General features: G+C 32.1%; 1 protein-coding gene across 1 annotated transcript in view; it reads left to right on the top strand.

Moving 5' to 3' along the window:
- LOC118198446 (sodium-dependent dopamine transporter-like) overlaps positions 1-16,222 on the top strand; it is a 459,018-nt gene that overhangs the window by 335,952 nt on the left and 106,844 nt on the right. Inside the window, exons 6-7 of the mRNA XM_085807121.1 lie at positions 3,717-3,855; positions 9,407-9,541. Coding sequence (XP_085663247.1) covers positions 3,717-3,855; positions 9,407-9,541 — 274 coding nt within the window. The remainder of the gene's footprint in view (positions 1-3,716; positions 3,856-9,406; positions 9,542-16,222) is intronic.

The raw sequence follows: 16,222 nt of genomic DNA, 5'->3' as shown, positions 1-16,222 counted from the left end.
AACTTTAAATTACACATAAGCATTTATTTATGAAATGCTGTAGAATTATTAAGCCTGATGACTTAAGGAAGAACATTTTCAGTCTCAAATTGTTTTAAAGTCTAAAAGACAAATATTTCTTAATATAATGCATTTATAAAAACTGTATAGTTCTTTATTTCTTTTTGAATGTCCTAAATTTGTAAATGAAACTTTTATTTTGTCTAAGTTGTATTCATATCTTTGATTATGCTAAAATGTTTAACTAATTACTAATCTTGAAAAGTTTTATAAATATAATCAGTACCTTTTATTACGTAAGCTTTAACAGACATTTTTGAGACGTATGTTTTACAAAGAAATTTATTGTAATTATAATGAAAGGTGGGAACTTTAAATGGGCTTTTAGGTTAAAGCTTTAACTGAATTTGCATATCTCATAATACCATCACCAATGATTTTCAGTTATTCCAAAGCTTTATATGTATGATGCATCTCCATATTCCTGCAGTCAAGGATTAAAATTAAGTAAAATTCAAAAAAGTTTTTCCTTTTCCCTATCCTTATGAAAGAATCATCTAAAACGTGTGCCTTGACATAATACATTTTAACTAAAAATTTCTTAAGTATACACATGTTAACATATAAATTAAATACTGTACGTTATGCGCAATATTTGTAAACGGTTATTGAAGTATTTAATTGACAGCACTTAAGGCACTACCGACTAATCTATTCGTGTCAAAACATTACTAGCTAATTTATACAGATTACAGATGATTTCAATAATTTCCTCGGACATATTTAATTTTCATAAACGTATAATTTTTTATTAAAAAATATTCTAAAAATTAATTTTAATATGAAATAGGAAAAAAAATGAACTGTAAATCAATAAACTTTTTTATTTAAAACTAACGACATAAATTTATAACTTTTAAAGTTCGAATCTTATTTTGATTTTTTTGCGCTAGAGAGGAACATGTCATTCTTTTACTTATTACGTGCTTTTACTTATTACGTCATTCCTTAGGCACTACACGGAAAGGGAGGGATGCCCCATGGAGATCTTTTTAAGGGAAACTGGCTCGTATGCACGTTACACATGGGGAAAACCACGAAAACGCCCATGCAGCCAGCCCTTTCGCCGGGATTCGAACCCCGGACCGAACTACGAGTGTTCAGCGGCTTTTACCGTTCGGCCGCTGGTGGAACGAACATGTCATTCATACACTGTTTTTAAAATTTTTAATTTTATAAAACTGTAAATCGGAACTTCAGCCTCCTTCGTTAACGGTCACAAGCTACTGAATTAGTAGTCAATTTATTTAAATTTTACTGAGTTACCCAAATCTTCCCTAAATGAGAACTTTATTTGATTTAATCGACTCCACCTTATGAGGTTATATACTGTAATAATTGATTAATTCGAAATATGAGACTTGAGACCTATGCAAATGTGCAATTTTCAGCCTACATATTTACTAAAATATTCAGCATGATTTTAAAATACAGCAGTCATCTTACGCATTAAAATGTCTCCTTACCAAACCCTTAAATTTTACATTTATGATCGATTTAACGCATGTCATATTTATAACTAATGATATTTTCATATCATAAGTTAATGTAATAACTGCAGAAGCGGTATTCCAGTATCAAGATTTAAAATGTCTTGAATAAGAAGTAAATCTTTTAAAAAGCACTTTTCTTTAGAAACATCCAGAAAAATGTTTCTCCTCGAAACAATCTCATTATAAGGATAACATAGAAACATGTCATTTTTCATTATATTTACTTATCTTAATGCAACAAAAAAATGTTGAGAATTATTTGTTTTATGTAAGTATGGCAGCATTTAAACAGCATATCTGAACTGCTTTAAATAAATTGTTCGCTTTTCTTAAATTCCAAGTGCTATTAAAAAGCACCTTGCATGCCGAAAATGCTTTGTTTACTCTCGTTTACATAAAATATTAAAAATCTCAACCAAAGGCAGGTAAGTTCGTTTGTATTTCTAAAGTGTTTAGTACAAAAAATCTATTTGTAAGTAATGCTCAAGATATTTCTAAAAGTATTCACTACTAATTGTTTCTCAGGTGGTTAGTTGTAGGCCCATAGCTTCAGTTTAAGAAATGAATCATGTGTAATAGGTTTTTCAGACTGCTTTAAATTTTAATAAGTGATACATTTTAATAAAAATGAAAGAACTTCAAATGCGTATACGGTTTCTCTATGAAAAATACTCCACTTAGTAAATTTGTTCCTTATCCTATAAAAATTCGTATAGAAATCTGGTCTGATAAGTGAAAAACTGTATTTGAAAAAACTGTCAAATTTATGTGATTTAAACTACCTTCAACTATAAAGGAAAAAGTCAGTAGTATCAAATTAAATTACAGTAAATAGAAAGTTTGGAGTTTTAATCGTTCAATAAATGGTAATTTAGAGGACATTTTTCTACATTAGTAGCTTTTTGATGTAAAAGGTAACTTTTAGAAATTCACATTCGTAAACGTAACATCCTTGCCTGTCTGTAATAACATCTGTGTCTGGCTCTCAAACATTTTAAGAAATGATATCTCCTGTAGTTTAGACCATATGAAAACTAACTTCCTTTTCAACTTAATTGGGTCTTCAAATCATTGTACTATTGTTATTTTTCTAAGAAAACCCGTATAAAATTTTTAATTTTGTATATTATTTTTAAAAATGTATGATGTAATTCAAACTGTTGAAAGCTAAAATGCTCTTATATTTGATTCATTTCTTAAACTGGAGCAACGCTTCTACTACTACCCATTCAAGAGATACTAAATCATTTATCCTTTCTCTTCTAAGAAAAACCTTGTATTTAGCTACGTAATTGTAATTCTAAAAATATTATAAATACTTTTTCAGTTTCAAAATAAATCTCAAAAAGATAAATCGACACAAAAGTTAATTTTCAATAAAATTATTTGCGTTTTAAATTATTTGTAATATAGTTTGCAATATAAGAAAATTTGTAACTCAAAAACAAAAATAATTGTGTTTTGTATTACTGCATCTTCCTTCTTGAGAATTTCAGTAAAATAAATGCAGTTAATTGTTACACTAAACGCAAGATTCAGTTGGAAAAAATATATTGTATAATAATAATTTGAGTTTCAGTCTACTAAAATGGGTTGTTTGAATGTTTATTCTTAATGTGTTAATTCTTAATGTGTTAATGCTACTTATGTATAAAACTGTATATGATGCAATAAAAAATTTAATAGATTTCCAAAGAATTATTTTAAAAGTGATCATTGTTAAACACTGAAATAAATTTTTCAAAGCTATATTAATAGTACAAATTTAAAGAGTTCTAAAGTTTAAAATTGTTCGATTATGCTACCTAAATGTAGGAAATAAATACTTCTTAATGTATGGTTACAGTATACTAACTCGATATTACAGTTACCAAGCAAACATAATCTAAATATCTGATTCGAAGATCATGAAGTACGTTAACTTTTATGAAATATTAATATTTAGATCCTGAAAGGCCTTAAAAAAGACATTTTTCTAAGATTACGAGCTAGAATTTACTGACGAGGGAATATATTTGAACTGTAAACCCTCGAGAGTAATCAAATTGAACTCAGAACCGTTAATTGGATCTTTTCAACAGATTCATTAAAACTTTTAATGAATGAATAGTATTGGTGAAGTTCTCCTAAAAGTAAGTAGTCTCTCCTTTCTTAATCTTCTAGTCGTGCAGTCTTGGAAATCCACCAGAGCAACGGCATGGGGGATTTGGGGGCTCCGAAATGGCAACTGGTCGTCTGTGTGCTGGTGGCTTTTGTAATCCTCTACATTGCTCTATTCAGAGGCGTTAAGTCACTTGGAAAAGTAAGTTAAGCATGCTGCTTCTATTTACATTAACTTTTTGCGCACTTTTATGCTCCATTTTAGTGTTCTAGAATTTGAAATGTTTCGCATGATTAAATTTATTTGAATTTAGTATCATTTAGCGTTGCTTAAAGATGAACTCATGAATGCCATTTCAATTCATAAATTGTAAATACTTCTCTATAAAAACTAAATTCAAACCAAGGTACGTAATACATAACGACAGAAACATCTTTTATTAATAATAATAAAGTTGCAGATGTTCGTAAAAATAAATTATAAATTAAGTGTAGTTTAATTTGTAGAAATTTCATAAACTTTTCAATAGAAGCTTAATAATATTTTTTTTTACTTTTAAATGAATTTACTTAATCAATTAAAGGTTGACGGTATCTGAAAGATCGTTTACCTTCTGTATTCCATTACTGCTGTATCTTACACTAGCAGTGTACATACTCTCCGATTCTAGTCTGATGATTGAATTGAATTTACTGTTTCATAATAAGTAATTTCTGTTAGTTTGTTCTCATATATATTGTAAAGCAATTTTAACTGTGTACTCCCCGTTCGTAATCCATTCCTTATACCCCGTCCCCTCTGCTGAGGTAACAAACTCGTAAAATTTTCCGTAACTTCACAAAATAACTAACGAGCTTTCATTCTAATAAGACATGTAAAATTTTATTGAGTACACGAGAATAGCGTAACCTCTATGTTACGAAATCTCAAAATATTGAATGGGATAAAAAGGAGAAATAAAATCTATAAACAATTTAGCATACTCCGATGTGCCAAGCAGGACTTGGAAAACAATGAAAAATACACATTCCTTTTTATCTTTTTAGATAAAAAGGTACTGACTGCGCTACTATTTTTTCTCTGAAAAATACTAACTACTTTCTTCCAACAACTTCTGCGTTATTTTCGGCCTACAAATTCAGTAATCATTCATTTCAGTTATATGTCTAATAACCAGCTTAGAAGAATCACGTTATAAATTTTATTGACGATATAAATCTTAAAACATATTTTTGAGCTTAAATTAAATCCCCCAAAGTCTGTATGGTAAATGTTATTCACATTGTTAAATGTTTCTTAGGTGTAACATCATGTTTGTAACGACTGTTAAACTGGCGACGCAGAAATATTCGGTTACCTGGTTACTTTTTTAATGTTAGAGTTAATCAGATTCACAAAGTTAAATTACTAAGTATAATGTATTGTTATTTTCAGGTCCAATATTTTATTTGCATATATACGGACTATTTAAATTTAATTCATAAAGACTTAATTTGTTAAATTTATTTAATGAAGACTTAAGTTGACTTAAGAAGACTTAATATATATATATATATATAATTCTGTACCTAGGCACTTAATGTAAGCTCACAGACATTTTGTCAGTTACAATAATGTTGCAAGTATTTATAAAAATTATCAGTTGCATATATTGCGAACTAAAAAGTACTTTAATTTGTTTTAATTTAAAATATATAATAAAGAATTAGATTTTTAAGTATTGCTTTTATTTTGTTCAAATTCACTCAATCTGTTAAGAAATTACATATTGGTTAATTTGAAAGACAGATTAAAGACTGTATACTTTGCTGAACTCCAATATTCTAGGAAATTGCTATTTTATGAGCCGCACGCGAAAAAAAAATAAATGTTTTATGTTTTGCTGAATGATAATACTTGTCCAGTTGCGCGATTAATACATGCATGGTAGAATTACGTAACATTAAAGAACCAGTGATCCAGATATTTTGGAAAAACTGAAGGCAATCTCAATATAACAGAGGTGTAGATAATACAGTAATATATACTGTTTCGCAGCCTTCCCGTTGCAAATAATTCAGTGGTAATGGAACTGGATACACTGAGGCAGCACGCGAAACAATATAGATAATAGTATAATCAGTGGGTCAGTTTGTTGGCTGAATTGCGTGATCTTCAATATACCGGTCTCACTAGTGGCAGAGTGGCTAAAATCTTTGAATACTGGTATGTGGACCTGTTTTCGAACACAGAATGAATAGACTGGATGCAGGGGTATTTTGTAGATTTTCATATGTGTAGCGTGGATAAGTGCCAGTTTCCTTTAAATGAAGGAAGCAGATAACTCTCATATTCTTTGCCCTATAAACTAACCTAACCTTCAACGTACCGATTGATTATCTTGATTAGTAGTGGTTCGGTGTGACAATACATTGAAACAAATGAATCATCTATTGTGACAGCGAATATTCTCACATGCTGCAAATATTCTCACATTCTAAGCTCGGGCAACTGTAGATCAAAAATTCTTGAATCTATTTATTGTTACTGTTTGACAAAAATGTCATTATATTATTATCCAAGTAAGCGCAGAGCAGAAATTTTTTTCTTATTGCAAATCACTAGTACTTCAACCTGCGTTGGAATCCAGGCGAATGGGCTGGCTGCATAGCCGTTTTTATTGTTTTCTCCATGAGTAACACTATTAAGAGCCAGTTTCATTTAGAAGTGCTCCGCGATGGCATCCCTTCCGTTGGGGAGATAGCCCTCGAATGATTTGCCATAATTAAATAAGCCAAACCAATAGTATTGCAATTTCTGTAATGTCGCATCTTGTATATGTATGCAATTAATAGCAAGTTGCTCTAAAAACATCGGGATATAAAAGTTTTGTCTAATTTTCCGATCAACAGCTCTCACTTTGCAATGAAAATGCATTTTAATATATATAAATATAAAGTGTTTACTAAGTCCTTACCCAACCCTTACTTTAAAACCGTTGGTCTTAGATCTGTTAGTTTCAAAATGTTTTAGCGGGCGCAAATATACAAGTTTTGGTATTTTTTAAATTCAGAAACATCAGTTTTGTAAGACTTAAAAATTCTATCATTTTATACATTCCCTCCGTACCCAATACTGATGCTTAAGAATTTTTTATACTCATTATAAAAAGTAAAATGCAAAACATTTAACTTTGTTATGACAAAAATTAAACTAAATATTACATTTCAGATTTGCTGATCATATTCAGGCGCCTGGCACAAATTGAAAAGTAAAATGCTTACGTCTGTACGCAACTAAAAAATGATATAATAGTTTAGAGGGAAAAAATGTGTTTAATATACTAACTGATGAGCATTTGTACTCAAATTGTCGGGAAAAGTTTTGAACAAAGCAATGCTTTTCACAAAAAAAGGGGCGCGTTCTTATTCACAAAAACATAGAATTCGTGTTGCAGAAAAATCAACGGCAGATAACGAACTGGTAACATTATTTGCATGAATTAAAAATTAAACACACACCTAATTTAATAGATATTTTGTCTTATTATTAGACAATGATTCTAAAGGAATAAAACTTCATGAATGTAAATAACATATTTTTAGACACTGAAAATTTATAAATTATTTATGTGAAAATTCTTTCGGCACTCCAGTTCTTATAAAATTATAAATTAAATAATATTTGCATATTAGTAAATAACAAAAGAATATCACCGAATGGCATTTAAGAGGAAAAACATCAGTCTCGATTTATTCTAATTTATTCGTTTGCCAGCCCTTTAAGGCGAGATGGAAACGACGTCAAACCTCTCAAATTTTGAAATTAAATATCTCGGTCAGTTTGTATCTTACAGGAGTCAAGCTTTTTGCCCTTTATTTTTTATAATGAGTAGAAATCTTTTTCAAATACAAGTATACAAACTGGAGAACTATATAAAAAGTTAGATTTTGTCATTTTTGTAAACCTGACTTTTATAAATTAAATTATTTTTCAAATTTAATTCGTAAATTTTGAATTTCACCCCAAAGCATAAATATTTACATCTTTTAAAACACATCTGTTCTATGATCGCCTGCAACCAATGGTTGTCCGACGAACGTCATACCACGCCTATAACCAACGGATCCGAAACCAAAGGGCTAATAAAGGCCTTTTTTGACATTGTGTGTATGTGTATATATATATATATATATATAGATATAGATATAGATATATATATATATATATAATGTTGTATATATATATATATATATATATATATATAATGTTGTATATATATATATATATATATATATATATAATGTTGTATATATATATATATGTATACCGTATTTGATGGCATATAAGACGCACCCTTATTTAGAAGGCCCACAATAACTTAAAAGGTGGTTTCTTTTAGTTCTCACGTTTAGTAAAAGCCAAATAAACAATCATTGAATGCAATTACCAAACATATTTTTATTAAGGAAAACTAACAAACGGCAAGCTATTTTGAACTTGATATCTAAATTTCAATAATGAATAAATGAATAAACGGCAAGCAACCAAACATAATACAAAATAAAGCAGAAACAACAAAAAATACAGATTCAAGGAAAACATTTCCTATCATGAAATTAGACTTTAATCACTTTCAAATCCATAAAAATCCTTTTCACTATCATCATCATCGAAAACGAGAATATCGTCATCACTACTCTTTCCGCCATCGCTAGTATCACCTTCTTCGAATAATGGTTGGATGGTACATCAAATGTGAGTGGAATTTCCTCCATATTTCCTATTTGACCGAGCTCAAAAGAAGTTTTCTTGCGTGCATTTATAAAAAACCTATGAAATGCTAGTATTTTTTCTTCATAATCTGCTGGCATTTTCTGTGCAATAGTTGTTTTTGTGCTCATTGATAAGCCTTGCCTTTTCATGAACCTGTAGCACCAGCCCTCAGACACTGAAAAGTTCTGATTCCCATGTTTTTCTGCAAATCCTTTGGCCTCATTGATTATCATTTTAGTTGAAACACTTATCCTAGATTTCCTCTTACCTATCACCCACATTTTTACGGCATTTTCAAGTTCAGGCCAAGATGGAGCTGGGCATCGAAGGTTATGTTTTTGTTTTTCAGCAGTCTTCAGTTGATCTTCCTGCAGTCGCCAAGTATGTATCATTTTTTTCGGTAGGTGGTGGACCGAAATGCCTTGCTGCTGCTCTGTTTCCATGCACTTTGGCGTAGTTTAACACTCCTAGTTTATACTGAATTGTATAGCTTAATCTCTTCTTTCCTGTAGTCATATTTTCCAGGGTCTTTTTTTAAAACAAATAGTGTTAAGCGCCGATACCGACACGTTTATACAGAGTAGCACCGATACCGACACGTGTGTCGGCTGAGTCAAAGAAAGTCTATGTAAAAAAGGAAAGGCTCCATAGACGTAATGTGACCGTCAACCCTGTTCGAACTTCGACATCAGCTTCGAGCTTTGGCGCTTTTTGGCAACAGATATTTCACGCATTCGAAAAATAATTATGGCAGATGTAGAAAAAGTTATGTGTGTCTAGACCTTTATCCGGGCTAAAAATAGCATTCAGTATTGAAAGTTAACCTGTCTCCTTCACGTATAAGACGCAGGTAACTTTTTTGAGACTAAATTTAGGAAAAAAAGTGCGCCTTATATGCCGTCAAATACGATATATATGTAAGTAAATAAAATAATTCTTAGTAATATATAAATCAATATGATTACACTATGAATAAATAATTATTTAATATTTCTAGGTAGTATGGTTTACAGCTATAGCTCCCTATGTCATATTAACGATACTTCTCATACGAGGCTTGTTACTTCCCGGAGCAGGACAAGGTGTCCAGTACTATTTACGTCCGGATCTTCACAAACTTTTAGACACTCAGGTAAATTTCCAGATTTATGTCTCATTGCAAGTAATCTTATTTATAAGTAGTATAGTATTTATAATGTTACGAATTTTGTATAATGTAACATGAACTAAGTTAAGAAAGTGAAGCTTTGCCGGAAAAATAAGATTGCGAGAGGAAATCTATTTAACATTAAGGTAAATGGTTATCTCGCTATATTGGCATGCTATAGCCAAGCTTTCGATGGTTTTGGCGAAACGTTTCGATAGTTTTAGCCAAAAGTCGCCAAACTTGGGGACCATTAGCAGACATTTTTGTCAGTTCCCTATATAACTGTAATTGAATAACTGTAATGTATCCCTATATGTAACTGTAACCGTATCCGACCCTTATATGTAACTTTAACTGCATATGCCCTCCAGCTACTTCAAGAAATCGAATGTACAGGGAATTCTCCTGCTGCTGGTAGAAAACTGTATAAGAACGCAGAAGGCAGCAGTTCTCAATTTTTAGTTCATTGACTTCGGAGTACTGAGAAATTTTCGTGCGAGCTTCGCTCTTTACATGTGCTTTGCATTTTTTGTATTTAACGTTCTTATTAGTTAAAAATGATAACTACTGATTGTGATCTGTTTTACTGAGAACTGTAAGAGTACTTTTGTGGAAAGTTCCAGAACTGTATTCTTTTATTCCTTTAGAAAAATAAATTTTATCAAGCTTTTATCGGTTCTGTGTACATTCAATCCAAAAAGAACCTATACGCACGTAACAGTACCTTCTACGAAACGATTTATCATGGATTTATCACTGGTATAAACTACTACTAAAGGAAGACGCATGTGCTTCATAAATTGACACTTATTAAAAAAAGGCACGTATTAAATTATCTTTATTAAAATGCTTAAGAATCCGTTCTCGAAATCCAAAATCTATATTAAATAAGAAAAGATTTTAAACAATTAACAGGATGTTCATTTATTTTGATTTTTATGCAAAATACTAGAAAATAAGGTAGTATTACCTATTGGCTGATTTCTTGATCGTGTTATCAGGAAAATTCTAATTGAAAAGTGAATCAAATTAAAGTATTTGGTAATTCTGAAATCGACTTTATTTCTTGATAGGTAATTATATGGAAGAGCATTAGGTGATTAATTAAATTATCTCGTTACGGTGTACAGTCTCTCAGTAATTTGTCTATAATTACAATTCAAAGAATTGGTGAAGCATTAATAATCAAATAACGCCTGAGTGATTATTCTCCGGCTGTGTGAAGGTCAATTACTGCTTAGAAGAGTTGAGAATTTCATTTATTTAGATTTTCTAAGAGGAAAAAAGAACCATCCTTACAACTGCTCCGGAATGAAAAAAGTTTTATTTGTAGCCTATAGAAGAAAGTTACAAATCTTTTGAAAAGCATTAATTAACTGGTAGGCTGATTTTTTTCCCTCAGTACGGTGGAATTTCCTAATATTATTTTTCGCTAGTGTATAAACTGAGCTCTCGGTTAACAAATCAGTTATATTTCTAGCTATAGTTCAATATGCTGTTGTCTCCGTTAGACATGAGTTCACAACTTATATCAAATAAAAATAGAAACACTAACAGATCAGTTTTGTATTTTAAGATCTAAACAAATCATTGAAACCATGTTGACAAAGGATTTAAAGAAAAAAGAATGAATGCTATTTAATGATCCTGAGATTACGGATTTAGAATGAACTGCTAATTCTCTTTAATATGAACATGAAACGAAATATGTATAGTACGTATAGCATACGTTAAATGTCATATACAAGGTGGTCATAAAAAAAATTCTCCACTTATATGAACACTTAGCTGCCTATTCACTCAACCAATTGAAATGAAATTTCAAATACTGTCATTTGAAGGTACGTGCTCGAGATTGCCATGATTTAAAACAACATAGCTCTCACGGTCACGATTACAGTGATAATATTTTGAAATTTTCGAATGGCAACACTCGCTTTTTTTTTTTTTTTTTTTTTTTTTTTTAAATATAGTCTATAATCACTCCTACTCTACTCACTCGTAGCTTAAAACAACGCAAGAGACATTTATTTAAACATGCAGATGGTTTTAACTAAAGAAACTCCCTCTTTCACATCCCAAACACGAATGTTAACCTTTTTTCAATTGAAGGTCTTGCATATTCTTGCTCCAATATGTACTACATATGTGTCAACTGGATAAATTTACTTTCGTTTGCTGAGCCAGTTTGAGGAATTTTATGCATATAATAAATTTTACATTAAACATCACCTGTATAAGTATTATCACGAAATAAAAGAATGATTTTCTGTAAGAAATGTTATTTTAGTTTTAAACTAACCAGTTTTGTTCAGTTACTTAGCTTTTCTGTCTCACCCCATTTCCATTTCTTCCAAAATGATATTTCAGTTTCACGTTATTTGCAAAGTTGGATAGAATGACACTTTTTAAGCTGGTATCTGAGTTACTTCAGATAGAGCGCGTTCTGCCGTTTGACAACGTTGTTTCTTTGATTTACGTTTGCTATTTTACGGCCTCTCATATTTATTGCCGATTTGTGTACGTCGGTGGTAGAACTAAGAGCCAACTCGCGTTAATTATCTCTTTGCAGCTTCGGCTCATTATTATACTGCTTCGGCTGAATTGATTAGACTTGGTTTTAATTTTGTGTTTCTGTTTTGAGTTGCAGCCAAGGGAATTGGCTAAGTTTGTAAGCACCAAGAGTGATGTCTTTAAATTACTTCTTGAATTGAATAAAAGGGCCTTTTCACCTTTCCCACATCTTGCATTGATACAGTTTGAACTTATCGAATCATCATTTCACAGTGCAAGTAAATATCTAGCCAGCAAAGTAATTTTAATTCAGGTAGAATCTTACATTTCTTTTAAGAAAATTTTAAAAATGGCAGTAAATAATGTCCTGTAAGACTGTATGCGGCCTGCTCAAGAATCAGAGATTTATTTCTGTTCTCATAGTATTCACCAAATCTTGATTAATAACGAACAAGTGGCTGAACTGCTAAAATCACCGAAAATTGGAAATTCAATTCGGATTTAAGCACCGGCAAACAAGTCGGATTTTTGACTGTTTTCTTTATTTTCCCGATGTGTAAAACATTTTGTTATTATCCCTTGGCTTGCTTCCTATAGGCAAATATCCCTAGCTTTCTTTGTCATAAAAGATTAAATAAACTTCATAATGTACCTTCAATTCAACAATATATGCTTTCAATAAGACCTCTAAATACTTGAAATTTATGGTATGATATTGATGAACTAATAGGTTAAATTTAAATGTCAAAATTAAAAGTAATTGCGTTGAAGTTTGGTATAATGTTTTTCGTTTACAAAGCTCCAAACGAATGCTGACTGCTGGGCTGTTTTGCGTGGTTTTCCCCATGTGTAATGTGAATGCGTGCCAGCTTCCCTTAGAGTCCTTCCCGAAGGTATCCCTTCCTTTAGTCAGATAGTCCTTGCGTGCTTTTCCATATTCAAATAACCTGACCTTTCTTTTATAAAGAAATGGAAAAGACACGCTCAGAAATTCAAAATATAATAAAAAAATTTGAATTAAATGCAGTAAATGTAATATAAGGATGTATTCTAGATGTAACTTCTTTCCACTGTAATGAAATACTGTGTATAAAATGAGACGAGTTTTATAACCTCATGAAAAGTGTATTTTTATCAAAAATGTTTCTCAAGACAAAAGCTTCGAATTTTGGCTATATTAATCCAAAATCAATTAAAATCACCAATTTCCTCATTATAATTTTTATCTCGAAATATTTTCATTTGTATCTAAATTAAACACAAAGATTTTATCTAGTTTCCAAAATTCCTTTTGGTTTTGAAGATTATGAAAATGTACCCCATATTTCTTTTCTCATATCCCATTCTGTAAATTAAAAAAGATCCTGAAAAAAGGAAAGTCCCTGAACCGGAGCCGACTGACCAAGCTTTACCAAGAAAATTGACAAAGATTACTGACCAAGAAAAGGCAGATGAGCTTTGTTCCTTGATAAGAATCCTGGCTAGCCGATACTGTACTGCAAAGAATCAAAAAACGACCGAAGTTAGGCGATGTCTACTCCCCAAATGCCCTCAACAGACGAGGAAACTCCTACACAAGGAAAAGGACCCATATTTACTGATGGCAGATGGAAATTTCCGAAAAATCCTGCGAATGTTCCAGAAAAACCGCTATCGATGGATCTCACTAATGAAACCTGTTTTGAAACACTGAATAAACAAGAAGAAATGAAAACGAATGAAGAAATAGTTCAGGACAAAAACTTTCCGATCGTCTTTTCCCAGCCATCCGCTAATTAGATGAAATTAGGTGAAATTTTCCTGAAAATTTGTACAGAAGACATTAATTCACTATGAAGAAAAGAAACATCTAGGTCTACGTAAAAGCTCATCAGATTTCAAAAATGTGATCAAGGCTGAGAAATGGATGAGAAAAAGATCCCTTTTCATACATTCCAGTTATCTAGCGAAAAGAACATAATAAAGGAAAACCTACCGGCATCTGTTAAAGAGAAAGTGATCTTTACCGACCTCGAACGAAGAAAGTTCCCTATTTTAAATGTGAAGCAATTCTCCTGTGCAAGAAAAGGAAATACAGAGAAACTCCCAATATTTTTCCTGGAACTCAGCAGAAATAAAGATGGAAATGTGAATTTTCACCTGAACATTATGTTCAGTTTCAATGTTAAAATAGAGGTATTTTCTCCTAGGAAGACACCCACCCAATGTTTCCTTTCTCAGGCTTACAGACATACCCAGCACCTATGTAATAATCAAGAAAGGTGCTGCAAATGCGGAAAGACGCACAGAAGCAATGTTCGCCCGAAAATCCCTTCTGCATTTTCTGCGGTGAAGAGCATGTGAGCAGCTACAGAGGATGTAAAGCTTACAAAGAAAAATTGGAGAAAAAGAAAATACAGAAAGAAACGGCCCCACCCGAAGACTGAGATAAGAACTTTACCAGACTTCAAAATTCTAAAGAAAAACGAGCAGAAGAAACGAAAAAGGCGCTATACATAGAAAAAGTTAAAGAGAATTTTAAACCAACACCGAAAACCGTAGATGATGTGGTCAGCTAAATATTCCATGAAAATATTCGAAAGCTACTAGAAACCATGATACAGCAAATCATGAAAATTCAAGAAGCTCAATCCCGTATGAAAAAATTAAGAGCCGGATTCCAGGCAGCCAAGATTATCATAGAATCTTGATTTCATCATAATTTGCTGAGAGCACAAGCTAGTTCCATGAGATAAAAGACTTTACCTTTTAGCACAAACTAGTTCCATAAGATAAAAGACTTTGCCTTTTAGCACAAACTAGTTCCATGAGATAAAAGACTTTACCTTTTAGCACAAACTAGTTCCATGAGATAAAAGACTATACCTTTTAGCAGATACCAAGAAAGAAACCGCAACTCAGCGGTCCGGAGCACGGAAGGATTTTTTCTGACCCCTGGATCACGGGTTCTATTCCCGCTATATAATTTAAATGCATGACTATGTCAGTTTTAAACTTTTTGTCTTCGGGTGAGGTTTTAAAATGTTAACACTTTTAATTTTTACTTTTTCGTTATTGGCCTAGTGCAAAAAATTTAATTTACTGGTTTATACTCTCCGTAGTAGGTACCAGAAGCAAGATTACGATCCACGAACCAGCAACTCTAAGTGACGAATCATATTGAGGGAGGTTTGTATACGTACCAAAGATATCAAACATTGCTAAAAAAACACCCCAGACCACGACTGAGCCGCTATGGCCTTGTACAGTTCCAACCTGGAATGTAGAATCCATGGCTTCCTGAGCCTGACGCCATATTCTCAGCCTTTTGTCGAAATAGAGACTCATCACTTCATGCTTATTTGTATCCAGTCCTCTGGAGTCTGTTCTCTGTTTCTCTTCCCCAGGCACGAAGTGCAGCTCAATGACATGAATTCAGCAATGGTACTCTCGTGGGTCTATAGCTACCGAAGCTCATATGGTTAAGCGAGCATGCACGATCCATTTGCGGACTGTACGACTGGCGCTCTGATTCAGCTGGATAGTAAGTTTTCCCCACCATCTCGGTATACCTTTGACACTGTCGACCTTGAAAACCCTAGCCCTGTGATGGTTTCGGAAATTGAGTGGCCCATGCGTCGAGTGCCTACTATCTATCCGCAATCGAAGGTGTCTAAATCAGAAGTGTTACCTATATTGGCAACTGATTAACAACAATTATAGTACGAGACCTATATGCAGTTACTACAACACTTTCATGTGAGTATAAATGCGACGCAGCGTTATAAATGTGCAAAATTTGCATAATTATATCTATCCTTAATTCAGTGGTTCTTCAGTGTATCTTTTTATTTTCAGAAAACTATGATTGAACACAAAAGCAATTATACAAACTTTTACTGAATGCTTAAAGTTCGTAAAAATTAAATTAGAAGATAACGTGTAGGGTTTATATTTATTTTAACTAACATTTATTTTAAGTTTAAACTATCTTTTCTGTCAAGACTTACTTTCCCCTGGAACTGCCAATGCCAGAGTATGTAGATTTTAGTAGAACGCGCAAGGATTCAAATTATCAGCGGAAGTATTCTGAGTTAAATAGAAAGGAAACGAGTTCGAGGTGTGCTGTTCTTACTTCACGAGCGCGGAGGTAGTTAGCCAGAAATTGAAGTT

This window comes from Stegodyphus dumicola, chromosome X1 (assembly GCF_044657685.1).
Source record: "Stegodyphus dumicola isolate Sdum_Otavi_A_Nest chromosome X1, ASM4465768v1".
In the NCBI taxonomy this organism is placed as follows: Eukaryota; Metazoa; Arthropoda; class Arachnida; order Araneae; family Eresidae; genus Stegodyphus; species Stegodyphus dumicola.
The sequence above is the reverse complement of the archived record's forward strand: the minus strand, read 5'-3'. Positions and strand labels throughout refer to the sequence as shown.